Here is a 15,541-nt window from a genome sequence, read left to right as displayed (position 1 = left end):
CCTGTGCAAATGACCACATAAATGGCTTTGCTCTTTACTTAAATTTGGAACTTCATATCTGTATTACATTTGGAGTCTAGTTCAAGTTTCACACCATCCAGTGCCATTAGTCCATGTCCCTTGTCCTGAGAGTGAATTAGATGGCTTTGTGTTCACTTCAGTTGACCACTTCGAAATATGACTTTTTCTTTTCTTCTTCCTCTTTCCTCACTCCCACCAGGGATTAATATATGGACATAGAAATTACCATACCATAGTTAAAAGGTCTAGTGGCTTACATCATGCCCTGCTAAAGCTTTATTTCTTATGAAAATGTAGTTAAGCCCATCAGGTTGATTTTTTTTTTTCCCCCCATTCTGTCATTCCCCTACGCAAGACTTCGTGAGACTTTTAGAGGGTATGAAATGTCATTTCTGTTTCCTTTTTTGGGTCTGAGTCCAGCAGGCTTTGCATCAGGGAATGACAGCATTCACAGTTGGCTTCAGCAAGTAATAACTGAGACTAAAAATTTCACTGTATTAAGTCATTTCCTCAAAATAATTAGTTAAGTTTTATGATGCTGAATAAAAGTTTATTAACACAACATAATTTGGCAATTTTATGTAGGGCTCTCTCCCTCCACTCTTACAAAAAAAAAATAAAAAAAGAAAAAGAAAAAAAGGTTTTTTTTCTTTCCACAGGGAATTCTTGGTTCAGGCTTTGCCCTAAAGGTGCAACAGAAACAAAGACAGAAGCATTTCAACCGTCAGATTCCAGCTGCTGCCTCACTCATACAGGTACTGAGTTCTTGCACATTGCATACTGCCATTTCTTTCCATTTACAGTAGGTTTTTTGTTGTGGGATTTTTTTTTTCCCTAGGTTTTTTGTTGTGGGTTTTTTTTTTTCCCCCAAGCTGTTGGCAATTTTTCCCTCCCTGATTCCCATTAAAAACTGTACAGAAGTTACCAGATGCAAGTTTTGGAAATCCAGTCTTTAATGTAGACTAATGAGCAGAAAAGTGCATTCCCAAATTAGTGTAAACTGTTTCGTTCAGCTGGTTAAAATCAAAACTGAAAATTATCCTGTAATTATTAAACAATTTACCTGGGGAAGGTGTTGTGAAATGTTGTGCTTATAATAGTGAAAAAACAAAGAGGAAGTTTCATGTAGAATTGTGCTTTTAAAAAATACATTGCTGCTTGTAAAGACAAATGTCAAATATGCTTCAGTTGGTACAGCTAAATTCTTAAAATATTCAAATTTAGGTGAAATATGTCAGAATCTTAAATAGGAAAATGGTTTTTGGAGTTTTCAGCTCTAGAATAGGTGGCTGGAAACCACTGGGATTCTTTAAAATCAGTCTTTTCATGTAGAATAACTGACAGGCAGGAAAATATTGATCCCCCTGTTATAAAAGCAATTGCAGTTCAGTATCAGCATGGTAGAAGTGATTTTATCCTTTACTTTGTTGGAGCCAGCATTGCACCCTGGAGAAGTATTAACATGGTTTCATTCTGGGTTTTTCCAGCTTTTCTTCCCTCTACTCAGTACCTGCACATAGCTTTAGAAGCACAGAGATCAAATTTGAAAGGAAACTAGATATATACCATATCATTTTTTCATTCTCATATGACTTACTTCTCTAGCTTCATGAGTGAATGTGGGTTTCCAGGTCAGGATCTTTATGGAAACAGTAGCTAACTGTAATGTTTATGCTTGAAACTAAACAGTCCCAGAGTTAATGTGAAAAAGGCCCTGGTTATAGCCAGAGATTAGCTAAAAATCTTGAGACTCGTATGGTATGGTTTTGTAAAGAATGGATTTTTTTAATGTTCCCACTGATTCTTTTGGGAAATGAACACCAAATTATTGGGAAACCTGAGACTGCATGTCCAGAATTGGCTCCATTAGAATGTTAAGAAGGAGTAAAGGATAGACAATGAGTTTCAGAGTATCTGTTCTTAATAGTTCTAATTATGATTTACTAGTAGTCTCAGACTTCTGAATGCCCAATTCAGTAAGTGCTCTACAAATGACTTACAAAAAGATGGTTCTTAAACCAAGATGTTTACAAAATAGGTACAAGACAAGAGAACAGCCCTGATGACTAATTTTCTTTCCTTGTATTCCTTCTTGGTTTCTTCTAGAGGTCATTTGTTTCTTCCACTCTTCTGTTAATCATGGAGGGATTTATATGGTGATATAAGTGCTTTGCTTTCCATCTGCTGTTTCTTTAGCTCTCTCATTCTGCCTTGCTTTGTTTCTTTCATGTAGGGTTTTCTGGCCTTCCCTGCTTTAGATTGTTTGTGTATAAGTGTGTCCTTTCTTCATGTAGTAAGTGAGGATCTGCCTTTTTAGTTTGGAGACTCATTATTAATCAATTCTGGTATTTACACAGTTAAGAGAGAATGCAGTAGTGTTTTCTTGTTGGTCTTGTTTCCTAGCCCTGCTTTTTCTCCCTTTTGCCTTAGAACATGGGACTTTAATCATTGGTGGTTGGCAAGAGGGAGGTCTGGGTTTGGGTTTTGGCTCTTGGTTAACCACTGGTACTATTCTGTTGTGCCCACAGTTGCATTTCTTCATATGAATATAGCTCTACTGACCACATCACAATTCCTTTTTTTTTCTGGCCATGTTTTTGTGAGGCATGAAAGAACAATTTTTGTCTTTTTTCTGAGTAGGAGCCTGTAACATAGGATACAATAGGCAAAATGCCTGAAGTCAGGTAGGAAACTGGGGCAGAACGTAAAATTTTAGACCCTTTTTTGAGTCCGGTCTAGAGCGCTCTCTCATTATTTGTTTGTTGCTACTGAGAATAAAAGTTGCACTTGAAAGGACTCATCTTTCTGTGTGGTTTCCCAGTTCTAACTATGTGGTTTCTATTTACTAAATAAGAGTTCTAAACCATGCTGGGTTTATTTCCAGAGGGCAAATTCAAGAATATAATTAAATAAAGAATGACTGACATGCTGCTTGGAAGTTACTGTGTTGTACAGTGAGCCACTGATCTGATTGATTATTCTGTTGCTTAAAACATTTGTTCCAGACTGCATGGAGATGCTACGCTGCAGAAAACCCAGACTCTTCTACATGGAAAATTTACATTCGAAAACCTGCCAGGAATTATCATTTGCTCTCACCCAGTCCAAAACCAAAGAAATCGGTGATGGTATCAATAACTAATGTTTCACATTATAGTAATCACAAGATTTTAAATCAGATTGAGTTTTTTTACTCTTTAGAGATTATTTGTTCTGCTTGTTTTACAGATTACTACTTGGTTTCAAATTTTGATTTACATTTCAGTTTTTACTGAGTATACAAACATTATAAATTAGAAGCTGATTTGCTGAATTTCCCTCAACTTGATTTTTTAATGGATTTGGAAAAGAGTAATAATGACTTAACTCAGGGAGGTCAGCTAGTTACTTACCACTGTTGTTTGAAAAACTATAAGGAAAGGTAAAAAATAAAAAGAAAATCACTTTCATCATATTTCCAAAATTGTAACTTTTAATTGATTCTAACAAACAAACAAAACCCAAAAAAGCTTCTGTTTCTCTCACCTATTGATTTTGTGATTTTCTAAGCTTTTATGGTAAAGACTTCTTGTACCCTCATAGAGTAATATTGTTATATCAACAGATTCCACAAGTTAAGAATTATTTTGTTTTAAACACAGCAACAAAACCCCTTTGTCAGACTCTTTAGATTATGTAGTACACCATCCTCTGCATTGTAAGAGTATTGCACAGCAGTCTCAAGCTAAATGGAGAGGATGTTGTGCAAAAATTTTGTCTTGTATCTCCAAGGTTCATCTGAGTTCAGTAGCAAAATATATCCATTGGCTTTGTGCTGAAGGTGTGATTTATTGCATCCATAAAATGATAAAGATATTCTAGAATAGTTTGATTTATATAAGCAGCTGCATAACTAGCAGATTTTCTTTTTTAACTGCAGGCAAGGGATTTGGAAATAACAATGTGCAGAAATCTAGTGATTAGCCAGTTTTGGCAGGATGAGGGGGCAACGTAATGAGAAACACAGTGTAGGATCATGAAAATGTAATTCAGGCACTCTTTTAATTAGTTATAGCTCAATGGGGACTGTGTTATTATTGAGGGCGTCACTGAAGAGACAACTCTGTGTGACTTGGTTTGAGTAATTTAATTTATGTGGGTTTTTTTTTAGGTTAAAAAGAAGAAATTTAAGTTAGACAAGGACAATGGGCCTTCTTCTCCAGACAGGATGTTGGCTATACCACACATCACTTATGACCACGTGGCTGAGGACAGGAAAACTGATTTCAGTTTTGAACCATTTGAAAATTCTGGTAAGAAGCTCCATTATAAAATGCCAGTAACTGTGATGAGTTCCATGATTAGATTTGCATACAGGTCCTTTTTAGTATCTCTAGTAAAGAAGGAAAGAACAAGCTCTTGTCACTCTAAAGCAAGAATACTTTGCTTTTTTGCCTTTGGTTGCTGGCTTGTTTGGGTGAGATTTAACCATTGCTTTAATGAACACGCTCTGCTGCAGACAAACAAAATCATTTCTCATTTCTGCCTGCTGGAAGAGCTGCTTAGGCTCTTCTAGCAGGCAGACTCTTAGGCTGGTGCATACATTCCCCAATTCTGCAACTGATTGAAATTACAGGGATTAGCTGTCAGCTTTTCCATGTGAAATTTACCCAGGATGTGTCACTATTGTGCTTGTACCTGAACCAAAAAGGATTGGTGTGCCTTGGCTGCACCAAACATAGTCTGCTACATGAAATCATCATGTGCTCATGCCATCTGCTCTGTGCAGTAGGCTGTGAATCAAGTTTTGAAAGCAGAAGTACTTAATATAAATGTGGATACATCTGTATTAAATGTCACTGTAAATGTATAAAATGGTACAGTATGAGGAAAAAGAAGACAGGACATTGATAATCACCTTATGATTAATAGCTTGTTTATATTTGCTTTTGCTGTACTGAACTTCCAGAATAACTCTGAATTTACAATGTGGCATTTTTACAAATGTACTTTTATTGGACGTTTTTAATGTATTGCTCAAATTTTGGCAACAAGAGCATGGTTTAATTTTTAAGGTGTGTTTTATTGATTATAGATACCTTAAGTACCGATGTTTTTTCTCCTCAAAAATTTGGCTGACATAAATGTAATGGCTTTAAAATAAGACAGTAGCGTGGGCTGGCACTGGGCATATTTTAGCTCAACCAGAAAATCTTGCCTTCCTTGTGCTATTTTGGTGTGCTTGTGTTGTGTTGTTCTGCATCATCCTTGCTTTTCCACTCTGTCTTGGCCTCTGCTAAGGAATGGTTGCAAGTTGCATCTGGTGGTAGAAATTACATAGCTGCTAAAAGGTGGACAAGTACTGTAAGTACTGTCTCAAAATTTGAGTACAGACACCTTTCTTCAAAACAAATAAATTACAGAACCATGCTTAGAGTTGTAAAGTCCCACCTTTTACCACTAAATTTCTGAGCTGATTAAGGACAATGCAATTTGATGGCAGCCTACTATTGCTATTTCAAAAGTCAGCTCTATAGCTTTCAGTGATAGGATTTTCTCTTATTTCTTCTGACACTTATCTTTTTTCTTTTTTATCTGTGTTCTCCTCTATAAACTGTTACAAGTATACAGGACAAACAGGAATGTTAAAATTGCCTGGTAAGTTGAGGAAAATAATTCTGTTTATGGCATGACAGTGTAATGTTTGCAGTGCTTTTCGTGTGTGTCTAGTGCCATATAATTTCTAAGAAATCTTTTGCAGCCAAGGAGATCTAGACAGACAGAAAATGTGCATTCTCACACTTGCAATCACAACTGCACCCAGTCTCATTACAAAGAGAAAAGTGAGCACTCATTTGTATAAGTACAGGACCTCTAATGGTTTTTTATATTTGAGAAAAATTGCTCGTGTATATATTGCCAATAGAAAAATATAGTTTTCTAGTAATAAGATATAATTCATCCAGTAGTTATCTAAGTGTATGATGCAAATTAATTTCTAAATAACTGAATTAGGATGGGATAAAACTTTCAGATTTGACCCCCAGTGTTGTGCATTCTGAAGTACACGCATCTGTTCCTGTAAAAATATGCTGTTGATATTTGTGAACAGATGGGGACCCATAAATTAAATAATTTATTTTACTGTTTGTCTGGATTCTGTGATCACTTAAGCAGCCATGTAGTCTTGTGATGTTTCTAATGTGCTTGCTTAGGCACTTCCTTAGCAATTGAGTGCTCCCCAAAGACAGCAGGATTAGGGCTAGGTCTGGGCAAAAGACCTCTGTGATTTAGTGAGAGTGCTATGAGCCACCTGTAAGTTTTCTGCTCTGAATCCACTGCAGACAGCAGAGGCTTCCTTCCAGTGATTGAGTGTAAGGATGCTCAGGCTTGAATTAAATTGACTGAAATGGCAAAGTTCAGTTTCACCCCTGAACCCACATGGGACATGGGTGTAATTAAGGTGTTAAAACAGCAAAACCAAACTGAATCTCCTGGATTCCCCCAATCAATCCTTGATTTTCCCAGTTTCCACCATTCTATGAGGTGCATCTTTGGTGGGGATAGACATGGTGGAATAAGATGAGGAGGGCAGCAGGAGCCACCAAACAAATCACCTGTTTTAAGTGAACAAGAAATTCCTTCATCTTGGGGAAATATCAGAGGAGCTTTACCAGCCATCACAGGTTCAGTTTCTGTGTCCCAGCCAGGCAAGCAGAGCTCAGTGGAGCTGAGAGGATGTCTAACACTGTTCTCACAGCAGCTCAAAGAGGAGAGAGTGTTATTTTACTTTCTGTGAAAAAGATTATCTGCACAGAAAACTGGAGCTGCCAAGTCAAAAGTTTAGAAGGAAGAAACTAGAAAGTACAAGGATAAAGGATACTCATTCAGCTTTAATTTGGCTTTCAGAAAGCCTCTAGCAACATATCCATATGCTGCTTTCTCACATTCAGTAAATTTTTGGGCTGCACACTTCTACTTTAGTCTTCACACTCCTGGATCCCTCATCTGGCTTCCCTGCCAGTATCTTTGTGCAACAATTGATTTCCAGCTTTTTCTCCCTCCTTTTTTTTTCTCTTGGCATCATCAGTACAGCAAAAACCAAAGGATCTGTGGCCCATCCTGGCTACTGCAAAAATTAACCCTGTCCTGGCTGGAACCAGGACATGTGTGTAGCACTGAGAGGTCACTTGTAAAATGAGGGTTTGTTCTGATTTTTTTTTACTCCAATGCATTTTTTATTTTAAGAGTTTTTCCTCATTGCATAAATGTAAGGCACCATTCCTGAGAAGTATCAGCCTGTCCAAGTGTGTGAATTCACAGGCACTTCTTAATGAAATAGTTATTAATAGCATAATGCTATTCAAAAGAACTAAACACAATGTAAAGATTGTGTGTTTTACTGAGACTCTTTCTAATCACTGGCTCCTCTTGCTTGCCTGAAACATTTCCCCAAGAAATTCAGCTTGAGGCAGGCACTTGGTTTACATGGTTGAAGTGGGCAGCTTCAAAAACTTCGTATGGGATGTGCTTGGAAGCTTCAGACGTGGATGTCCAAACTGCCCCATCCACTTGGCAGCATTGAAACCTCACCAGGAGAGAGCTGCTCTGTGAACAGTGTGAACCAGAGTGAGAGGGGTCTGACCCCTGGGAGCTTGGACACTTAGCAAAGGGAAAAACTTGTGAAACCCTGAAGTCTGGAGGAAAGGGGCAAACAGAGATTGGCCTGTAGGGAGGAATATCTTGCAGCAGTTGAGACTGCCATGAAAAATGGGCTTGGAAAAGCCATGACCCCTCCACAGTGACCACTGAACATTCTGCCAATGTGTAATGCTCTCTTGTACAGTTTCATACACTGTTTGCTACAGTATTTTTAATTTTGTGTCAGGTAGAACATACTAAATTTTAGGTATGTCTGCATCTCCTCAGCTGACTGTCTGGAGCTTCTATTTTTTTTCTTTTATTTTTTTTTTCTTTTCACCTCTTCTATCTCTGTCTCATGTGCATCTTCACTCTGACTCAGATTGTCAGCGCTCCTGGCCATCCTTTTCCACAGACCAGCAGTCTTCCAGCGCTCCTTCCTCTCCAGGTAATGCTCATAATATTTCATTGTTCCATCATGTTTCATCACCTTTATTAATTACTAAATCTTTGCAATGCTCAGTCTGGAGCTGTCTTCTGTGGCACAAAAAATTACAGAGCTGGTTTCTAAAAAGAGATGTTTCAGTAGAATTTTGAGTCTGGAGGTTGTACAGGTTGTAAATTGCAAATGTTTAAATTCACCCATTGTTATCCATTGAAAACTAGTGTCTAAAGCTTCATCTTTTTTTTTTTCTCTTTAGCCTTCATGTGTAGAAATTGTGTCTTTTTAAAGCATATTTTTAACACTGCCTTCTAAGAAAGACTTGTCCAAAGTCTAGTGCCTATGAATTTATTTTTATAAGTAAAAAAAGTATGTTCCCTGGTGTTCTGCTTGAGCCCTGTTTCAAGACACTTTGAAGCAGAGAAACTGTCATTAAGGCCATGCTTTTTTTTAGTTATGATCATCTCAGAAATTTTAAAACAGAGGGAAGAAGATACCATGTTTGCCTCATACTAATCGGCTCCTGCTTGCTGTGTGCTCACACAAGAATTCTTTCAAATAGGCTGAAGCCCAGTCTTAACTTTTGTGATGGAATTTGAAATGCAGGGAATTTTCAAAGCTTAGGATTAAACAGAGGATTTGATTTGAGACATTGGAAAAGGCTTTCAAACTTAGGTACTAGAAGCGAGAATGTGAATTAATAGTTTAAAGCAGAAACACGTTAGGTTAAGAAGAAGAAGGTTTAGAGTTTTGGAATTTAGGATATAGAAAAAATGTAGTTACAAAAAGTTGTTTACAAAAGTAAACAAGGAGTTTAGAATGCAGTGCTGTAGGTCATGTATCATAACAAGATTAACTAAAAAATCTTACACTGTAACATAAGTCCATAAGATTAAATATTTAAGAATTTGGTCAAAACCACAAATATCCTTATTAGCAGTGTTTTATTAGTCAAGAAATCCTTAAAAAGTCTTATCACTAGGAATCTTGTAAGCTTCTGAACCATACAGTAAAGATGTGAGCCAAACTCACCTTCCTACCTATGTAGAAAATAAGAAAAAGAAGCCACATCATTTAAAAACTCAGAAGTCCTATCTCTAACTCATTCAAAATTCCTTCAAAAATCCCCATACTTCTGGTTCTTTTTCATTGTGCCAGTTCTTCTTTCCCTTCCCACAAAACTGGAAAGCAATAGCTGTGACTGACCCAAGAATTGCTGTTCCTGCAGTTCCCTTGTGTGTGGAGTGTGCTCTGTTTCTCATGAGCACAGTCTCGTGAGCAGCAAACCCTTTTCATGGCTTTAGGTCCAGCAGTTTTTATCACTTGCCATCCAGAAAACGAAAACATTTGTGAGTCCTTATGTGCTACAAATTGGGAAAGTTTCATTTATGTCATGTGGAAATGAGGACAGTGAAAATTAATTTGGTGAAAGCCTGAAGAAGTCTGTTTGAAAGACATTTCATTGCACATCTCTATCTAGAATTATTTTGCTGGTTTCACAGTCATGTTTTTGAATGATGGCTATAGCAAAGTGATTAAATAGTATGGTACCATAATATTAGTATGATGCTAAAAGCAAAAATAGAAATTAGTGCTTCGTAAAACTTGCTACAAAAATCTTAATTTTTAAGTGCCACAAGTGGCTCTTGCTTGTAATAAATGTATCTCCTAGCAGTTGTCTTATTTATTTATTTAAAACTGTGATTTCAGAGGTCATCCTTTCTGGAGTACAGAGGCTTTCCTTTTGTAGTTTGGACAGCCATGTGCTTAAAGATGAAATAATACTTTCTCTTCTGGTTTTTTAAATTCAAATCCATTTCTGCCATATGAAAATACCCAATTACCTGAGTAAAATGGTTGCATTAAAAGAAAAGAATTGTTTCCTGATATTCCCACTTCTATTCTCAGGAAATATCAGCTACATTTAAGTTATCTATTTCTGTTGTATTCCTATAGGTTTTGTGTGGCTTTTTGGCAGGGCCTTATTTATTGCTATATTATAAAATATTTTATTTAATATTTCATAAATATGAGTAGGGTTTTCATAAATTACAGCATGATAATTGTTTTATTGAATATTCCAACTAGTTGGACTGACAAAGGTTTCTGTGGACTTGTCACAATTACCTATGATTTATATGGAATGTTACCAAGTTTTATTTTCTGTAAATACATTTGCAGTCACGTAAATGACACCAGTAGCTTTATTTATATGCAAATGTTGTAGCTTCTCTAACAAATGTTAGGGCCATGTTGGATAAAGCACTTGGTGTTCTTAGTGTTGGTATCTAATAGAATTTCAGAGCCTGAGTTTAGAAATTAAAACTGTGACATTCTCCCTGATTTGATGGATCCATGAAAATGATGATCTGCAAGTAAATCGGCCAGTAAAACTTTCAATATCTGAAGTTTTGTGAATCAACCTTCCCAGTAAGAACTTTTTCTGGGGTGAGCTGGAGATCTTGCCACCTGTCCTGATTCTGAGCCCAAAGTTGAGTTAGCCTCATGCCGTAGTGTGAGAGGGAATCGGCAAATTGTCTCTTAATAATGCATGAAGCCCTCTGTCATATAGATACTGAATATTCTAGTGTATCAGGAGTATGAACACAAAAAACAATAAAATACTAGTTTTAATCTTCACCAGAAGTTCAAATACTTTGGGCCGAGGAAGAGTTAAAATTTTGCTTTTTTGGGAACTCTGCGGTACGTGCAATTTTGGTAGCAACTTTTGTATTCAATATTCTTTTAAAATTTATGGTATTTCAGAGGTGCAGGTGAGCTGCAGACAAATGCTGTTGCTTGAACTGTTATCTGCATGTTTTTCCCACAGTAAAAAAGAGCCCAGCATTTCTAGATGTGAGCACAGGACCCTTCATCAGGACCAGCAGCTTTGCCGATGAGCTTGACCTGGAGGGTGAGACCCTGCTGACCCCAATAACTCACATCTCACAGTAAGTCCAGCCTGTTGAACTGGGCATTGGTTGACTTGACAAGAGAAGGCAGTTCAGGTGGGAGGGGCTGATAGGGCTCAAATATCTCAGATGTTTGCGTCAAACCCTTTTCGCCTTGACGTTGGTGTATCCTGTTCTGAGTGCCAGTAAATCTTCGTGCTGACCTAAAGACAAGTTCACTTGGCTGTGACACAAGGCTTTAGTTTGTAGCTAATGTCTCTGGGCATCTTGATAGCCTCAAGATTTTTGTGTGGAGGCAATGTGTGGGAGTACTTGCCTAGTGAAGGTTATCTTACTCCCTCCACCATTTTCCAGTGGAATAGTTCTGAAGTGCAAATTTTAAATACTACTAATATGAAATACAAGTCTCTCCATTTCAGCAGCACTTTCTCTAATGGTCGAATTATGTTCTACATTTGAAGAAAAGCTCTGTTTGATCATTATTATTGCTTTGTTGTATATATAAAAAAAAATCTGAAATAAGCCTATAAGGCTGTGTGCGTGGGGGGAGGGGGTTGGTATTTTCCCTTCTGGAAGAAGATTTTCCACTTGTCTTTTATGGTAAAATGGTATTTCAGGTTCTCAGATTATTCTTAAAAAAAAAGAGAGTTGCAGCAGATTTTTCTCTAAATGCCTTTGAAACTAAATCTTCTGACATTGTGTAATTGAAAATCCTGAAAAATGTTAATTGTTTGCCATAGAAGATGTATGGCAGTATATCCTATAGCAGAGGAATGAAACAATTTTTTCCACTCTAGAAATCTGAGGGTTTCTGCAGTGAAACCACAAATGAAAATTCTTGGCATACTTGTATTTCTGAGGTACAAAACATGCAGAAATGACTGCTGCCAACTTCCAGGCCTTCTTCCTATACACTATAGTTAGCAGAATTCTAAATATTACAAAAATACTTTTTATTTTTAGAGCCATTTTGGAAAGGCATTTATTAAAGAAAAAGAAAATGTTTGGGTGGAGTCTTCCCTGTCCCTAAGCAAAGGTATTGGCATTTTCATCTGATTCACCCAAGTGTGCATCTGTTTGTAGGCAGGGGATTTAAGAGATTTGTATTCTGGAAGATTTCTTAGTACAAGCAGGAGGAGGAAGTAATAAATTTCCTCAAGCGTTAGACAAGAACAATGGAGCAACAAAACCACTTTTTTTCTTTTTTTTTTTTTTTTTTTTAAATAAATTTGTGGTGCTAGGAGTTTCCAATATCCTTTCTGAGTCTGGGAATTATGTAGCTCTTTCTTATTGATACATTTCACAAAGCACTCTATCATCTTTACCCCAATTTGGGTAGTAGCTAAATAGGTGTGTTTCAGATGAAGAACCTCACCAAATGAACACTCTCAACTTTTAGTAACTTATATAGTTCTCTTTTACTCCCTTAATTTTTGGTTGTAACCTTTGTTGAAATTTCCCTGGATTGCTCTAAGGCATGAATGATGGGACAGTACAAAATCTGTCCCCCACACATTTGAATTGAGCCTCTGCTAGGGTGGAAGAAAATAGGATTCATTGGTTCTTTTAAGACTTTTGGTTAGGATTCAAAATGGAATGAATTGGATGAAAGGTAAAACTGGATAAAATATTAATTTAAATCAATAAAAAATTAATTTAAATGTGTCTCTTTGAAACATGGGTGCCCAAACGTAGATCTTGAGACTTGTTTGCTTGAAAGTGCATGTACTTTGTGCACAGTTAATTAAAAGGCCTTAAACAGTGTCATATCATCACCAGATAGGAGGGTTAGTCAAAAAGTTAGTGAAAATCCTATGTTTTTTAATGCAAACCCAAGTACTCAACAAAATTATGGCACTAGCCACAGTATAGACTGGTCAAATTAAGTGTGAGTATATCTAGTTTCAGGTCTTAAAAGCAGTACATACTCTATCAGAGAAACAGAAACACAAAGACATTTTCAGAATTGGGAGCATAATGTAAAATACTTGACCTGAGGATGCATGGATTTGGGAGTCATGGAACTATTTCCTCACCAATTGCAACATGTGCATTAACTTTTCCATTAATCACAGAAAGGTGACTCCAGAATAGACATTAACTTTTGAAAGTCATGAATACATGAGTAAATTTTACATAGTTAATTTGAGACATGTAACTAGAAAGCTTTTAGCCAACAGTATGAAAAATATTTCCTTTTGACAGGTAGCACAGATATGTCAGAAGAGTGGGGCACGTGCTGTGGTACTGAAAAGTAAACACCTGGCATCCTTGTGGTTTAGAAACCAACGAGGCTGAGTTCCTTTCCTTTGCTAGTCCTGGAAAGTAAATGCCAAATTTCAACCCTTGTGGTAAAGGGCTTAAGGCTTCCCTTTAAATTAAATTTCAGAGCCCTGCTTGTTTATGCAAAAATTGTTCTCTTTTGGTAAATGTAGGTGCCTATTCTCACTGAGTTTAATAGGACTGGTTCTGTGTCCAATAATAAAAATGCAGGTGGGGGTTTTATCTTTTGGCAAGATGTATGTCTAACTCTATTTTAAACCTGTTTTGAAGTAAATATTGTATTTAATGTAGCCCTACTTCTGTGGAATTGCTAATGGGAAATCTTTCATTAAGAAAGACTACTCTATCAGTTAACCACTATCAGTAGCCTTTTGAGGAAACAATAAATAAAGGACGTTGAGGCCTGATGTTCAAACAGGACAACCTATAAAATGACCTGTAACAATTTTAAAAATGCAGTACACAGTGTGATGTTTCTGACAGAACTTGGTCCTTCAGTTTAATCCTTGCTGTGGTCTGTTGTGTTGTAAAAGTGAAATAGAAAAGGGGATAGCAGCAATACCAGCCCTCTTCTCTGGACTTCTTACTGGTTTATTTCTCCCGGTGTGTTCCCAGATTGTCTCCTGCTCTGTTTCACTGTGTTGACTCTTTTGTTTTATTTGCATTTTAAAGCAGTGGAAAATCGATGCTGCTTGTAGCTGAGCCTCCATTACCAAGAGACTCTTGCCCTATGTTTGTGTAATTGCTTAATTTCAGCATTAGTGTGGATCCAGCTGACTGCATGTATTTCTGGGCATAAGCATTAGCTAACGTGGCATATTTGTGATCCTGTTATTGGCTGTATCCAAATGACAATAATTCTGGATGTTTTAATGACTCTTCCCCAGATGTTTCAGGTATGTCATAACTAGGATGATGAAAATGCATTTAATTAGTTAAGCATTGGGCCTTGTCTATTTACATACAGTATAGTTTTCTTTCTGCAGAGATATACTGATGTGATCTTAGATTTTATACAGTGGGCTTACACTCAAAGGAAAGCTTTACATTAAAAACAAAAAGCACTTCATTTTTATTATTAAGTGTATTTCCATCCTGAAAGCATTCTGTCATGACATTTTAAAAATAACCCCCTCCTTGTTAAACAGTGTAATAGATGTAATAATTACACAAACAGATTTAGGATTTTTTAATAATTTCCAGACTGAGAGGATGTGATAGCAGATGGAAGTTTCTGAATTATTGGAATGGATGCTTTTGATCACTTTGAAGAATTTGAGATAAAGTGTGCTGGTAAACACTGAGTGCAGTGTCCATGGTGCTGCAGTTACCACTGATTTTTTTGGAAATAATGTTTTCTTTCTCTTTTCTTTTATATTTTTATGAAGTGTTCTATGTTTTAATTACCAGTATATAGGTTGTTGGCAAGAGATACAACCACATTGCCTAGAACAAACAGTGCTGTATTTGTCTTATAACTGTCTCTTTTCTTTTGGATTATCAGTGAGTGGAATCCCTATTTGCTTTGATTTGCTAGGTCATATTGTAAAAGATTCCTGCTTTTATCTTCTTCTCTTCCAAAATGACCTTCTGAAGTCTGAGCAAATATTTCAGTTTCACTCTCAAATGGGCCAGATGGAAGAGCTGACTTCTGCTGTCACAAGAATTCTCTTTGAAATGCTGTTAGCAACATTTAAACCATGACTTCCATGGGGTCCATTTTATCATTAATGACAGGGCACATTAGAAGAAGAGCAGTGATAGCAGCTTTGTAAGAACATCCTTGAGTTAAGACCAGACCTTAATGTTCAGTCATCACTGGTTACTGTCACATGCCATTTTTCCAGTCATTTGCTTGACTTGCTACAGGAAAGGCTTCAGTGCTTGATGGATGCTGGGCAGCATCCTTTTTCGTTCAGCATGTTTCAGTGTGTCATCAAGCTCCCTTAGGAATTCTGCTTACAATCTGCTGATTTAATAGTAAAAGGGGAGGACTGTTTCCCTCAGTTATTCCCTTAGGTATGGAATGGCTGTGCTGAGACAAATGTGACATTAGCAGGGGCTGTTGCATCTGGATATATATATATATATATATTCAGCCATCCTATGCCTCACCTGGCAGCCCTTTGAGCTGGTGCCTGTTCTGTGTTTGAATGATAGGGAGTAGGGAGGATCCCAGCAGACAAAACTGTTCCTGTGTTCTGCATCTGATGTCCATGGCAGACTTGGCTAAAGTTGACTGACTGTGTCTTCTGTAAAACAG

General features: G+C 37.0%; 1 protein-coding gene across 1 annotated transcript in view; it reads left to right on the top strand.

Annotated features, from left to right (window-relative positions):
- The window catches only part of KCNQ1 (potassium voltage-gated channel subfamily Q member 1), a 330,737-nt gene that overhangs the window by 91,306 nt on the left and 223,890 nt on the right, over positions 1-15,541 (top strand). The window contains exons 8-11 of the mRNA XM_054634841.2: positions 681-776; positions 3,027-3,149; positions 4,172-4,313; positions 10,914-11,034. Coding sequence (XP_054490816.1) covers positions 681-776; positions 3,027-3,149; positions 4,172-4,313; positions 10,914-11,034 — 482 coding nt within the window. The remainder of the gene's footprint in view (positions 1-680; positions 777-3,026; positions 3,150-4,171; positions 4,314-10,913; positions 11,035-15,541) is intronic.

The sequence above is a fragment of the Agelaius phoeniceus genome, chromosome 6 (assembly GCF_051311805.1).
Source record: "Agelaius phoeniceus isolate bAgePho1 chromosome 6, bAgePho1.hap1, whole genome shotgun sequence".
Taxonomy (NCBI): Eukaryota; Metazoa; Chordata; class Aves; order Passeriformes; family Icteridae; genus Agelaius; species Agelaius phoeniceus.
This window is presented reverse-complemented; position numbering and strand designations above follow the sequence as displayed.